At 33.8% G+C, this 13,064-nt stretch overlaps 1 protein-coding gene across 1 annotated transcript; it reads left to right on the top strand.

Moving 5' to 3' along the window:
• Nucleotides 1–701: 701 nt before the first annotated feature.
• LOC146162586 (gamma-aminobutyric acid receptor subunit rho-1-like) lies at nt 702–12,783 on the top strand. Its single transcript, XM_083385238.1, has 12 exons — nt 702–706; nt 842–918; nt 1,354–1,515; nt 4,445–4,512; nt 6,048–6,168; nt 6,523–6,625; nt 6,957–7,039; nt 7,474–7,629; nt 8,216–8,377; nt 10,788–10,849; nt 11,268–11,393; nt 12,610–12,783. Exons 1-12 carry the CDS (start codon nt 702–704, stop codon nt 12,781–12,783), a joined length of 1,299 nt encoding a protein of 432 aa, XP_083241364.1.
• Nucleotides 12,784–13,064: the final 281 nt, after the last annotated feature.

Genomic DNA, 13,064 nt, shown 5'->3' with positions numbered 1-13,064 from the left:
GTAGAAGTTCATCATGGAAGTTAATTTAACAGAATTTTGACCATATAAATTAATTATTTGTAAATTGATTAAATTATTGTCAAAAAAGATTACGGCAGTCCAATCAGATATCAACGGCTTTATTATCCAGGTCAAAGAAACAAAAATTGAAAGCTAAACGTACAAAACCATGTTATGAGGCCATATTTTTCTTTTATATTTTATTACTTAATAAAAACGTTACTTCTTAATAAGCCCAATCTGCCTTAGATCGCAAAACATGGCTAGGTTATTATTAGTTTGGTGATGAATTGGCAGCGATAATATCGAATCAGTGTCGAAGATGCTGCTTCTTGATATCAGGTATCAGCTTTGATCATAAAATATGCGATATCTTAATGATCATCGCTGTGAAAACGTCTTTACACAGTCGCCCTATTTTTAAATTATCAAGTTCTCCCAAACACAATTAGGTTACTTTATCAAAGGTTAAAGCTTATAACCAAAAAGGCAGCTCAAACTTATTTGGTTGACATGCGAGTGAGGATTCTTTAAACGTACAAATATGTTTTTATACAGATAACAATTAAAACGTTTATATAAAGTGATTTGATCCAACGAAGCTGATGGCAACGTGATTTGATAACGTCAATGTGATTTGATGATGTCAATGTGATTTGATGATGTCAATGTGATTTAATAATGTCAACGTGATTCGTATAATGGGGTGAGCAACACTCATTTCTACTCGAGTACTGCATTGTAACAATGAAGTGGAAATACTTTTTTATACGTTTATATTTTTGTTTAGGCCAAATTTAAAATATGTTTTATTTTAAGCAAATAAAGTTGTTTTTTCCAGGTTGCATCGATTCTTTGTGATATACACCATAGTGACCTTTTATTTAAGGATGGAATGCACCGGAGAATATCGCCACGGTACGGAATTGTTAAGGATTATATATATTTCAATTGAATTAATATGTGCTTGAATTGATAAGACAAACAAACTAAAAAAATACTTACGAAGGAATTGGTAGCTCATATACGAATAACTTTCTATCTAAAATAAATTGTCAATACTCATGCACTGTACCAGGTATTGTTGTTAATATTACCTGCGCAATATTAGTGACTAACTTGGATTAAGGTATAAGCTTTAATGCAAGTTTTTTTTAATTAATGCAAGTTTTGACTGAAGTGAAGTAATGTTTAAAATGATGTTATACTTTGGAACACTGTATACGGATCTGTTCATAAGTTTAATGGTGAAAAGAAATTGCCGAAACGATTTGGGCCGTTATTTTCACCATTAAATGTTATACTTTATTATAATATATATATTTGCCCAAAACTGTAATTTGCTTTCGCCAGACGATGACGACACAATAGTCCATCACGATGACGTCATAGTTCACCACGCCGGCGTCATCGGACATGAACAAGAGGACGCCCATGGTACCGAAGTGACCAGACACATCGAGGAGATGTTCCGAGTGCACTCGTATGAACTCAGCATCAGGCCTTCCAATCGGGGTAAAGCAACTCATAACACAGGGCTAAATTTGACAGGGTGGTATTTAACGTGGCTCAAGGGTGATGGTTGTTTTAGCTGTACAAAAGGTCGCGGTTTTGATGGTCGCTAGTGTGTCTATATTCATTAACCTCAGATAGTTACATCTCTATAAATGACACTTCTTCGGTTGATATGCAATGTATAACATCATAAAACACAATTACAAAGAGTTGCATATTACTTTAACGCTAGCAAAAAATATATTTTTTTACTTTTGTCAAATTGTCGCGAAAGTTTTAAGAAACTAAATAGGTTCTTGTCCTTTTACTCAGCTTAAAATAACGTGAAAAATATGCTTTGTGGCCTTGTCTAAAATATATTTGGTTATCCGCGCGATTAAAAGGTTGTAGGTTGCGCCACAGTCAAATGGTAAGTATGTTAAAAAAGATAAAACATATGTTCGGTTTCTTTTTTCGATTTAGTTCAGTGTTTCTCAACCCTTTTTTGCGGCGATACAAATACCAAGGGTAACAGCGTATAGCTTTGACGACCCATTTATCTAGACTATTTTTTTTCGTATGGTAAAGTGATGATAAGACAAATAAGGCTGTATCATTAACAAATTCAAATTGAATTAATATGTACTATGTCTTCGTATTTGCTTTCGCAATTTTCGTAAATTTCAGAAAAATCTTGCTGAGAACCAAACTCAATAAATGTAACCTAATAAAACTACTGCAGTCGGCGGCCTAACCAAATCAAACTACCGCCCAAGTTTAGGTCGCGTACCATAGGTTGAGAAACATTGGCCTAGCTCTTCACTAAACTTTTAAAAGTTCATGCAACTATGAGGCCTAATATTTGCTTTAAAGTTCAACAAAGAAAAAATCTGAACAGGATAATTATTTGTTGTTTACCAAGTTACCTGCTATCGCAGGGGTTCTAAAACTGGGGTCCATGGACCCCTTGGGGTCTATGAATTAGTTTTAGGTGGTCCACGAAGGCCTAATTGAAATATTATTGTATATTCAAGAAGTAATCATTTTTTTCAAAGAAAACAGTTTAATTCAAACAAAATGGTTTTGCACTGACATTTAGTCTCCATTTCACTTTCACATTTTCTAAACAGAAATCAACAAATTTAAGTTTAATCGTATTGTGACGTCAATTTATGACGCAATTTTTAAACGTTTTTGCCTATTGTGGTCCACGCAAAGCCAAAAAAAATTTTAGGGGTCAGCGGTAAAAAAAAGTTTAAGAATCCCTGTGCTATCGCCTCCCAAATATCAGTGACAGTATAAAGTTTGGTTTATGATCTTATTATGATTTGTTACAAGCATATTTTAAAAGCCGTTTCCGCAATAACCTAAATAATAAGATGAAAGGATTCGACGACGTAAAATGGTTTAACGATCGCATTGATTTTCTCATTTTCCAATGTCTGATCAGGCATGGCATGCTGATTTAGCGGAGTATGTTTTCTAAATTGGGTTTTTGTTACGAAAAATCTCTTTCCTACCTGAAGTATTTCAACTCACTGCTTTCCAAGGCACTGCTCATATAAAGGTTATGAACGTTTGAATTTTAAGATATGTACAAGAAAAAGGTTCACCATCTTGTTATTTCTACTTGCGCTGTAAACGGTATGTGCCTATGAGCGTATACTCGAATGAATTTTGCCAGTTTTTCGTAAGAGGTAGTATTACTCTCTTCACGTATTTGTTCGACAGTTTATACGACCTGCAGAAACTAAAGGTTCAAAGACTTATTGAGAAAAAATAAATATTATATAGTCTTTACTCTGTTTTTTTTTATTTCTTCAAATGTTTGTTATCATGTCCATGAAGTCAATAAAATACAGATGGTCTATGTGATTTTCAATACATTAAACTCTTTTTTACCCTCAGCATATAACTATATAGCTTACGTTTTTTCTTTAATTTTTAATTGTACAAAAAGTTGTGCAATGGCAGTTTGCAAAATTACAAAAACAGCAACATTGCATGTTTTTGAATTGTTTTATATATTTACGCAGCACCGTACGGAATTCAACAGTTTTTTTATTATGTTGCATTTTGGTTAACCAGTTTTGCTAGATTAACGTCGTAAACATTCAGTGTCGAACTTTTAACAAACGTTTTTCGTAACTTGATATTGAATTTCAAAGCCAAAACGGTCGAGTAGATCGACATCATCTTGATAATCTCCTGGCCTTTTCAACTGTTTTTCACCTAATGGTAAACTTTGAGATTTTCCACCGCATAATATTATTACCCCTAAGCTTTCACTGACAAACAATGTACCATTCCAGAGTTTAAATTGAATTACCTGTCACATCGAATAGAAATCAGACGAAGTCGTCATGCCGATTGGCAATATCAACCTAATCTATTTACCTGTTCTCCGGCAAAACCTTGCAACTTGCTTTGGGCGCGACTTTATTTCCAAGGGTTGACTAATGTTTGAATCGTCGAAATACATTACAAGATAATAGGTACATACACTGCAACGGAAAAAAATCTTTTCAAATAAAACATGTAGTCCTTTCAACAAAAGTCTGATATTTAATTTTGTTCGGGTTTTTAAACTTTCGGTTTTATTGTTTATATACGCGTCAGCAGAGTAGAGTAATCGACAACAGAAACCTGCTCATACTTGACATTTTCTTCCGTCAACCAGTATTTTGGAATTAAAGTATCGCTATTCGATCCGAAAACACATGACGTCATTACTATTTAAAAGTTGATAAATCAATTTTAGCTTCGACATCTAGCGTTTTGTTTATATTTCTTGTTTTGTTTGTATTTGTTGTTTGTTGTTTATATTTTTTATATTTGTAACAACTGGTCACCGCAGTATCACAAATTACTAATGTCCACATGTAAATGATAACATACAGTCTTTTGTGGTAGACCACATGCTTAACGATCGATATTCTTTGTGTTTTAGGCCAGCCCGTAAAAGTTCAGGTCTCCCTGATGATCGAAAGCATCACGGACATCAGTGAGAAAAACATGGTGAGTTGGTGGCCCGCAATCGGTAAAAAACGACTCAACCTTAATTACAATACCCCTTCGGCTTTTGCCTTATTTTCTCCTTGTCAATCCAGGTGCAGTATTTTAAGTTAGCGATAGGGTGCTACATTCGTCCAGAAGTGTTTTATGGGTCCTCAGGAGTTACGTGAGTTAGCTTTAGAGGATTCACGAAGGCCTAAATGTGATTTTAGTGTATAATTTAACATCCCAAGGAAGTTGTTCAAAAGAAAGGCGGTTATTTAAAAAAAATGGTGCATTATTTTTTAATGTATTTAGACTGAACTCCAGTTGGCGCGTCAACAAAAACACCATGTTTAAGTCTGTTAGTTTTATGACGTCATTCATTGGCCCACGCAAAACCAAAAATATTTCAGTGGTCCAAAACTCCTACCCTACATATAGGCAAAACGTCTATTTGTCAACTTGCGACTCGGTACCTCTCGAACTCCTGAAATGCGTATCAACATCGCAAATCCAGGCAAAGGTAAAATCAGTTGAGACAGGTGATTGGAACGTGGCGCTCTTCTTGACACCTGGTTACAACTTTTGTTTTTAGAAATAACCGCACGGAAGTGTAAAAGTTTTTTGGTGCTTGGACATTTCTAACAACCTGCTTTAAAAACGTCACCTCTTTAGTGATGTTGTTGCAATTGTTCAGAGGTGGGCAATTATTTTTGACAGGTGCCGCATGACAAACAAAAAATGTCTCGGCGGGACGGATATTATTTGTAAAGAAAACTATAAATATATCCTATGGTTTTGAACAGCAGGTATACTATTAGGAATAATAAGGATGCCTTGAAAGGGCAATTTATTCAAACGAATATTATAAATTAATATAATAATCGTAAAAGATTAATTCGCTTTAAAAACTTTGTGGAACTTAATTGATTGGAGGTTGTAAGACGTAGTAAGAGTATAAAAGCCCACACAGAAGTAGATGTGTTGAATATAAATAATATGATAGCTACTTCTGTATGGGCTTGAAGAACGTTTTATAAAAAGTTACCCTGTACCGAATTAAGTTGCTAAACAGGTCTCAGTTTGCCAAGGGTCTGCAATAGTTGCATTTTTTCTCAAGCCACGAGCGCACAACTTCAAGTGCGGAAGCCTCTATCGATTCCGACTGTTACAAAACCAATATTTAAGTTTTGATTTGATTTATGCCGGGGAATAATAAAAAATCAATATGGCGGCTGGCCAATTGCTTTTTATTAAGTGTCTAGTTGGCATCATTACGGACCCATCTAACGATATCAAATTCTGTCTAGCTTTTCTACCTCGATTTTACAAACCTTAACTAATTAAAACTGTATGAAACATGCCTACAAATATTAAATAGAAAATATATACTTGAAAAAATAAATAAATGAAAATAAAAAATATTTAAAAATAAATTTTAAACAAATTATATTAGTAAATCAACCTACGACTGATTTATACCACAGTGCACCTTAGTTGCTTATTTGGCTTTTATGTTGTTTTGTTTTTAGTATTTTTTTCTTTTGCTTCTTCAGGACCTGACGTTCACCTTGTGTATCCATGAAACGTGGTATGACGAGCGGTTACGCTTCAATGGCGACAGTGTCGAGTCTATTGTCTTACCGAGTCGACTACTGCGCAAAATATGGGTGCCAGGTCGGGATAGAAAAAAATCATAATTTTGTATAACATGAAAAACATAAACAAAATCTCGTTTTGGTGTTTCCATACATTTTTTATGATTCTTTTTATATAAATCGAGAATTTTTGTTTACAATAAACAAAATCTGAATGCATTCTCTTATTGATCTAAATTCCAAAAGTTTGTTAGTCTCACTAAGAGCATCATGCCACAATAACACTTTAATACTTTATTTTCATTATTGGTGTTTCGATAAAGTAACATTCGAAAACTTTACATAGTCAAAATACCTATGTGGAAATTCCTATTGAAATTCGTACGGCATGCTTTCGCGTAATAATTATCGCAAAATTTCACATTTTTGTTAGATCTGTACATCGTGGGTTCGAAGTACTCATTCATTCATAAAACGACGGTAGACAACACGGTTTTACGCCTCTACAAGAATGGAAGGATATTCTACAACGTCAAGTAAATAAATAGTCACGTATAATTTGATTGGTAAAACCAGTTGTCCCCAAACTTTTATATCCAGACCCATAACCTCCGTTCACCATTACGACGTGATTAATTTTAATGTCATCTGGTAAGAAAATATAGGAAAACAACAAATTAAATTTTTGACATTTTAAAATAAGTATACTTTGGGTTTAATTTTGTTATCTCAACAAGGCCATAAATTACAAAACCATGCTCTATGCTTGTTTAACGTTCAGCATGGCTAAAACAAAATCTTTAGATTTAAATTGCACTGTACGAAATGTAACAATTTACTTCAAACTGTAACAATGCTTCTTTGTAGGTTGACGACAACAGTAGCGTGCCAGATGGATCTTTACAAATTTCCTCTAGACACCGAGAACTGCTCGGTCCTCCTGCAAAGCTGTAAGTTGACCTTTCTATTCGCTGATGGTGACAATAGAAGATACGTTTCGTAAAAACTCTATACAAAGATACGTTTCGACGGACTTTATAAAAGCGTCCTTCAATGTTTAAGTTTACGTGACTTTCAGTGCAGAACCTCATAATTCTTTACCATATTTAAAACCAATCGACACATAAATTTTTGGTAGCGTAAAAATTAAAATAATTAATTGGTAATCACCTCGTTGTCCGGCCATTCTTTTTGTAAATCATTAGTGTTTATATTGTTACTTTGAATGCTCTTTAATTCAATTTGCCTCTACAGTTTAATAGTACATTACTATTAATTACATAATGAGTATAAAAAAAGCAAATACTTTACGCCTTTGCAGCCTATCATTCTATTGTTGAAATTTTAAATACAAACAAAACATAACAGTTTTATGACGTCATAGTGGGCTACAACTCTAACGAGGTTCAGCTGAGCTGGAATACTTCTGGATCGCTGTTCATGAACGACAGACTCGTGAGAAACATGCCCAAGTTTCGGCTGCTCTCCTACCAGTATCACGAGTATCTAGTCAAGTGTGCGGAACTGCAAAGCTTGGCTGGTAAACCCCTTGTTTCAAATGTTTCACAATCTCTTTCCAGCTGTACACGCTGTCTGAAGAATGCGTGGTTTAAAATTGAATAACTAAGTTTTCAAAACCACTTTTTTTTTGCGGTTACAATCTAACTTCTGATCTTTTACTAATTAAATTATATTTTGTTTTTCGAAATATTTTGTTTACTACATCGACTTATTGAATATCTGTAAATAATATATTTAAATTAAAAACACAATTATTTTACCTTTACATTTAATTTCTAAAAAAATTCGAAAATACAGAATAATAGTGTAATATTCAGATTTGTTTAGGTCACTTTAATTTTTAAGTGATTACATTAAATTGAATGGAAATTGGAAATGAACTACATTAAATTATATGGAAAATGGAAATGAAGTATATTACATTGAATAGAAATTGGAAATAAACTACATTAAGTTATATGGAAAATGGAAATGAAGTACATTATATTGAATAGAAATTAGAAATGCACTACAATAAATTGAGTCGAAATTGAAATAAACTACATTAAATAGAATAGAAATTGAAATGAATTGCATTAAATCGAATCGAACTGGATACTTTTCAGATGGGACGGTTGAGGTTTCGCAGCTCAGCATCAACTTTTTCTTCAAGCGTTATTTACTTTCGGTGTTCTTCCAGTCCTACTTTCTTGGCATGGCCATGGTGGTTCTGGCAGGACTGGGGATGTGGGTGGATCCAAGATCAGTCCCTGCACGAGTCGCTATAAGTAAATAGGCTAAGATAATTGGAATCTTTTTTAGAGTTTAAAGGACCAGGTATAGAAAATGTTGGTAGAAATTTCAGTTTTAGACCAGGTTTGTCTAGTGATGTCCTTAGTAGGCTACATTGGATTGTCTTATAAAGTATCAATTTATTTTTTAATAAGTTAAAATTCATGTTGTTTAACTTTAAAGAACCCGTATAAGCCGTGATTCACTTCCTGGTTAAAGGGGACAGAAATAGTAATGCTGGCCCGGTATTATGTCCCGACTGTATTCCTTAACTTGTGACCGCCCAAGAATCGCTTTACACATTCTTTTGGCCAAAATCGTACGTCAACAGGACAGTATATCACCCAAAAGGACCATTTTTTATTTATAAATTCACTAGCCCGGGTATTGTATATGAATATCCAGCACAACTGTACCACGTCGCCATAATTACAACACTGGTTAAGTTCAACGGTCAAATATGGAAAACAAGGACCCTGATTTCCTAGTGAATCTTAAACGAAGTTCTAGGGCCACGCATAAAATATGTTTTGAATCATATCCTTTATATTTAAAATATGACTCATACAAGCACAATTAAAAAAATAAGTAATTAGGCATTGTAAAAATTTTTGTTCATGTTTGCAAAAACATATATTTGGTTTTAATATTACGAGTTTAGTTTGCTGTGTAGTTTGCGCAGTGGAGCCGAGCGCTGTCTCAATGTAAATAAATCATCCCGTGGGATTATCTCACGCCCTCTGCTAATATGCAAGCGATCGGAAAATCGATCAAAACGCAACTTCTATAGACTTTCAAAGAGAGCTTGATGAATCATCCCATTTATGAACTTGAGCCAAACGACTAGCGAATATAATCTAGATAATTAGCATGTTTAATGGGTATCATTGACTATAGTTTTTATCAGTTTAACATATCTAGATTCAGCCATAGTCATAGGTAATATTCAAGGTTTACTGCGTTAAAAAAATCGATAATATTTTAACGGTTAGCAAATACACTGCAAAATAGCTGCATCGTACAATATATACTCACAAAAAACTATAAGTTCTGTTAATCGTTTCGGACATTAAAAATAAAGGATTGTTTGCGATATTTTATGGAAATTAAAACAAACAGTTTAAAACGCTTTATGATCTTCTGCAACACGTCATTCAGCAATCAATGGCGCTTAAAATACAACTGAGGGCCCCTAGCCTATTCTCTTGAATATTTTATGAGCAAGGCGCTGAGCGAAAATATTTTAACACTTGTTAAATCACTGGTCGATAAACCGAAGAAAAAAGTAGCCTGGCGAACCACCAAATCGATAAAACAAGCTTCCAATAACCTTTCAATGAACGATAAAACAAGCTTCCAATGAAGCTCACACGTGGTTTGTATCGCTCGACACGCCGCAGCTACTGGTAAAACCACACATCGAAAAAGAATGGTTAAGCTGGGTCGATTTGGATCCCCCAATTAAAAACGAGGGCATCAATCTCCTTTACTTTAAGCAGACTTTCGCTTGTAAGTAGGGATGATCGGTACTTAGCATGTCATACCGATTTCGATACCCGATATTTTGGACCAAAAGTGCCGATCCGATACTAATTGACTTCATTACAATGGTAAACCGAGCATACTAGATAATATCGAAAGTTTCAAAGTATTTAATGCAGATTGTTAGGATCAAAATTGCTTGAGCGTAAATAAGTTTATATACCTCAAGATGTTAAATACCATTTTTAGATAAATTTACCTTTTAAAGAACAATAGCTGAGTTTGGAGCAAATATTGGCTCAAATTTCTGTAATAATTTGGTATCAAGTACCGATACTGTACCGGCAAGTACCGATACTAGCACCTGGAATCAGATATTGGCATCGATCCGATATTTATCGGCTTGTAGTCTGCTTGGTTCTATATAACTTAGCTATACTGTGATTATAAAAGCCACTCGGCCAATAGATTGCGTCAAAGTAAAACCCAATTTACACTAAGTCATCCAAAATAACCTCAGGATAACCTAATATTTATCGCTTGCAACATTAAGGTATAGAACAAAATGTCGTAAAAATGGGTACTTGTCCGTTTATGGATAGAAATTCACAACTGGAACCTAATATGCTTCTGTTGAATTTACACACATGAAATAATTCGCTTAAGTGTGTGTCTTAAGCTAGGCCGAACTACATATCATGAACGATTAACAACACGAACTCTGAGATTACCAGAGGTCAAAATCTTTACTATTTAGACTTTTATCTTTGAAAAAAAAAACATATCTAGTTTTTCGATAATCAATTACAACTGAACAGTACTTACACGCTATGGCCTGCTGTGCCTTCAGTAAAGTATTCAACATTAGGGTAGTTTTTGCTTTGTTATTAAAAGTAGTGTAAAGAACGCGCTCTTGTTTTACAGGTGTGACTTCAGTTTTGACTCTATCTACCATTATCACTGGTTTAAAGACATCTCTTCCAAAGGTGGGAAAATTAATTTGGTAAAAGTCCCAAAAAAACGCGAATACCTATTAGAGTCCCTGTTATAGTAGAAATTATGCAAGACTTCAAAAAAATAAAACACAGCATATTAGTTTTAATATTAAACTATTTTGCTTAAAATTAAAAAATAAACAATTAGCAACATGTTTATTTACTGACCCGAACGTTAACCTTGCTGATAATTCGTTTGTTTTCTATCGGTTTTTAAAAACTAATAGCATACAGTTTAACTAACCTAGAACGCTTGGAATTACATCTTATTTTTCCTAAAATACAAAATATTAAAACAGCTATAAAATGTGAATGCGAACTATGAACAAAGAGTATACACACTTTACTAAAATAACCGCCTTACGACATTAGCCTTACAAGATTACTAAACATCTCTCCATATTTTAAGGTTTCCTATTTGACAGCAATGGACATTTACCTGTGGATCTGTTTCCTTTTTATATTCTCAACCGTACTGGAATTCTGTATCTTCAATTACATCATGACGAAGCGTAATATTCGCCGCTTGAAAATGGTGAGTTCCAACGGCTGCGTTTACAGATAAAGAGCATTACATTTGGTAAAATCGTATAATATTTTTACTGTTTCTTTAGCTGTTTGTAGGACTTACCTTCAAGGGAAGTCTTAGGAAGCGTGCCACTTTTCTCAAAACAAAGTATTCCTGCTTTGACCTTAAATTGCAAATTCTTTCTGAAACCTTTCCTTGTTGGTTAGATAGAAACTGTCATTATAAAAGTCAAAGGAGTTTTCTTGTAAACTATTGGCTTAAAAGGGGTTTACGGGTTTCCGTATTACAACACGAACTAATGAACAATGGTTTTATAAAAAAAAATAACTGATATATATTATGTTCTTAGATACGCAAAAGTGCTTCGACCAGCAGTAATGGAACGTGTAGTGACATGACACGGTTTGTTGCTCAGCATTGTTTTTTATTTGTACGACGTTAAACTATAACTTCCGTTTGGTAACGAAGACATAATTTGTGAAACGCTTAAATCAATTTTAACCCGATTCAGACCGAGCTTTGGGTTTTTGACAATCTAAACGAAAATTTTAAGAAATAAAATAAGTCTTTAGGCTCTTATTTTGGTAACCTATTGCGCTTAAATAAATAAATTTATAACTTTAAAAAGTTCACAAAAAACACGTTAACTTTGCCAACTATTTAAAACAGATTTGTTCTAAAAACAAATTAAATCGGCTTCCAACAAATGCCTTCACAAACCTATAAGTTGTTTCAGGATTCCGCTAGACACTCTCTGCGACGATGTCGACGTGAAAGAACTTTTAAACGGATTCAATCGAGATATTCATTTTCGTCAACAGCAAACGGTATGAAAGCTATAACTCTCCGGTCAAAAAACTTAACCAGAACTGCGCCTTAGCTGTAGGTAGACGAAAAGCGCCGTAAGAATGTCATGGAAGTCAAAAACAGGAAAAAATTTTTATTAAAAAAAATACCACCCTACGCAAATACACGTAGATTTGACATGTCCACAATTGTTGAAATCGTAACTTGTTAATTTTACGATAGAAGCCTATTTGAGTTAATTGCCTTTTTTTTTTTAGTTTCAGCTTGAAAATAAAAAAAAATCAACATTTTGGTATGTTTTTTGTTATTTTTTGTCTCCAAATACACTTGATTTTCTTGTAAAATAAAATCCCGAATTTACCAAAAAAATATTATCTTAATTCTTCGATTGCAGCAATAAAAATGTGTATTTTAGAAAAAAGAATTTCAAACCACAACGACGAAGAAACGACGAAAATGCAGCCGAATCGAGAAATATGAGCTAATCGAGATTTACTTTCGCATATTTTATTTTGCGTCTTTTGTCATTTTTAATTGTATCTATTGGAATTATTACATTCGCATTACGTATGATGATTCAACGTTCTGAGTTCACTTGGGTTCAATCATGTGCCAACCTTTGTAAATAAAACGCTTTATTTCGTCTGATTTCGCAGTATTTTACTTGTAGGCTACGAAACTGTCATTTTGCTGCATCAAACTGGAAATCTATTTATTCATGTATGCAGAAATATACTAAGATAACTGTTGTTTTCTTAGAAATACAACAATGTGAATTTAGTTCGGGAGAAAATTGGCCTTTCTTGTCTGTCATGTGCATTTCCAGATAATTGTTAAATTGTATTGTGGCACATTTCGTTGGTTACCTAC

Source organism: Ascidiella aspersa, chromosome 3 (genome assembly GCF_963924565.1).
Source record: "Ascidiella aspersa chromosome 3, kaAscAspe10.2, whole genome shotgun sequence".
NCBI lineage: Eukaryota > Metazoa > Chordata > Ascidiacea > Phlebobranchia > Ascidiidae > Ascidiella > Ascidiella aspersa.
Note: the sequence above shows the minus strand (reverse complement) of the source record. Positions and strands in the feature narration are given on the sequence as shown.

Bases quoted from the DNA above. Each gene is read 5' to 3' on its own strand.
- LOC146162586 (XM_083385238.1), top strand. The intron at 1,516-4,444 runs GTAAAGCAACTC...TTTGTGTTTTAG, and splicing joins CATCAGGCCTTCCAATCGGG to GCCAGCCCGTAAAAGTTCAG. The intron at 8,378-10,787 runs GTAAATAGGCTA...CTTGTTTTACAG, and splicing joins CCCTGCACGAGTCGCTATAA to GTGTGACTTCAGTTTTGACT.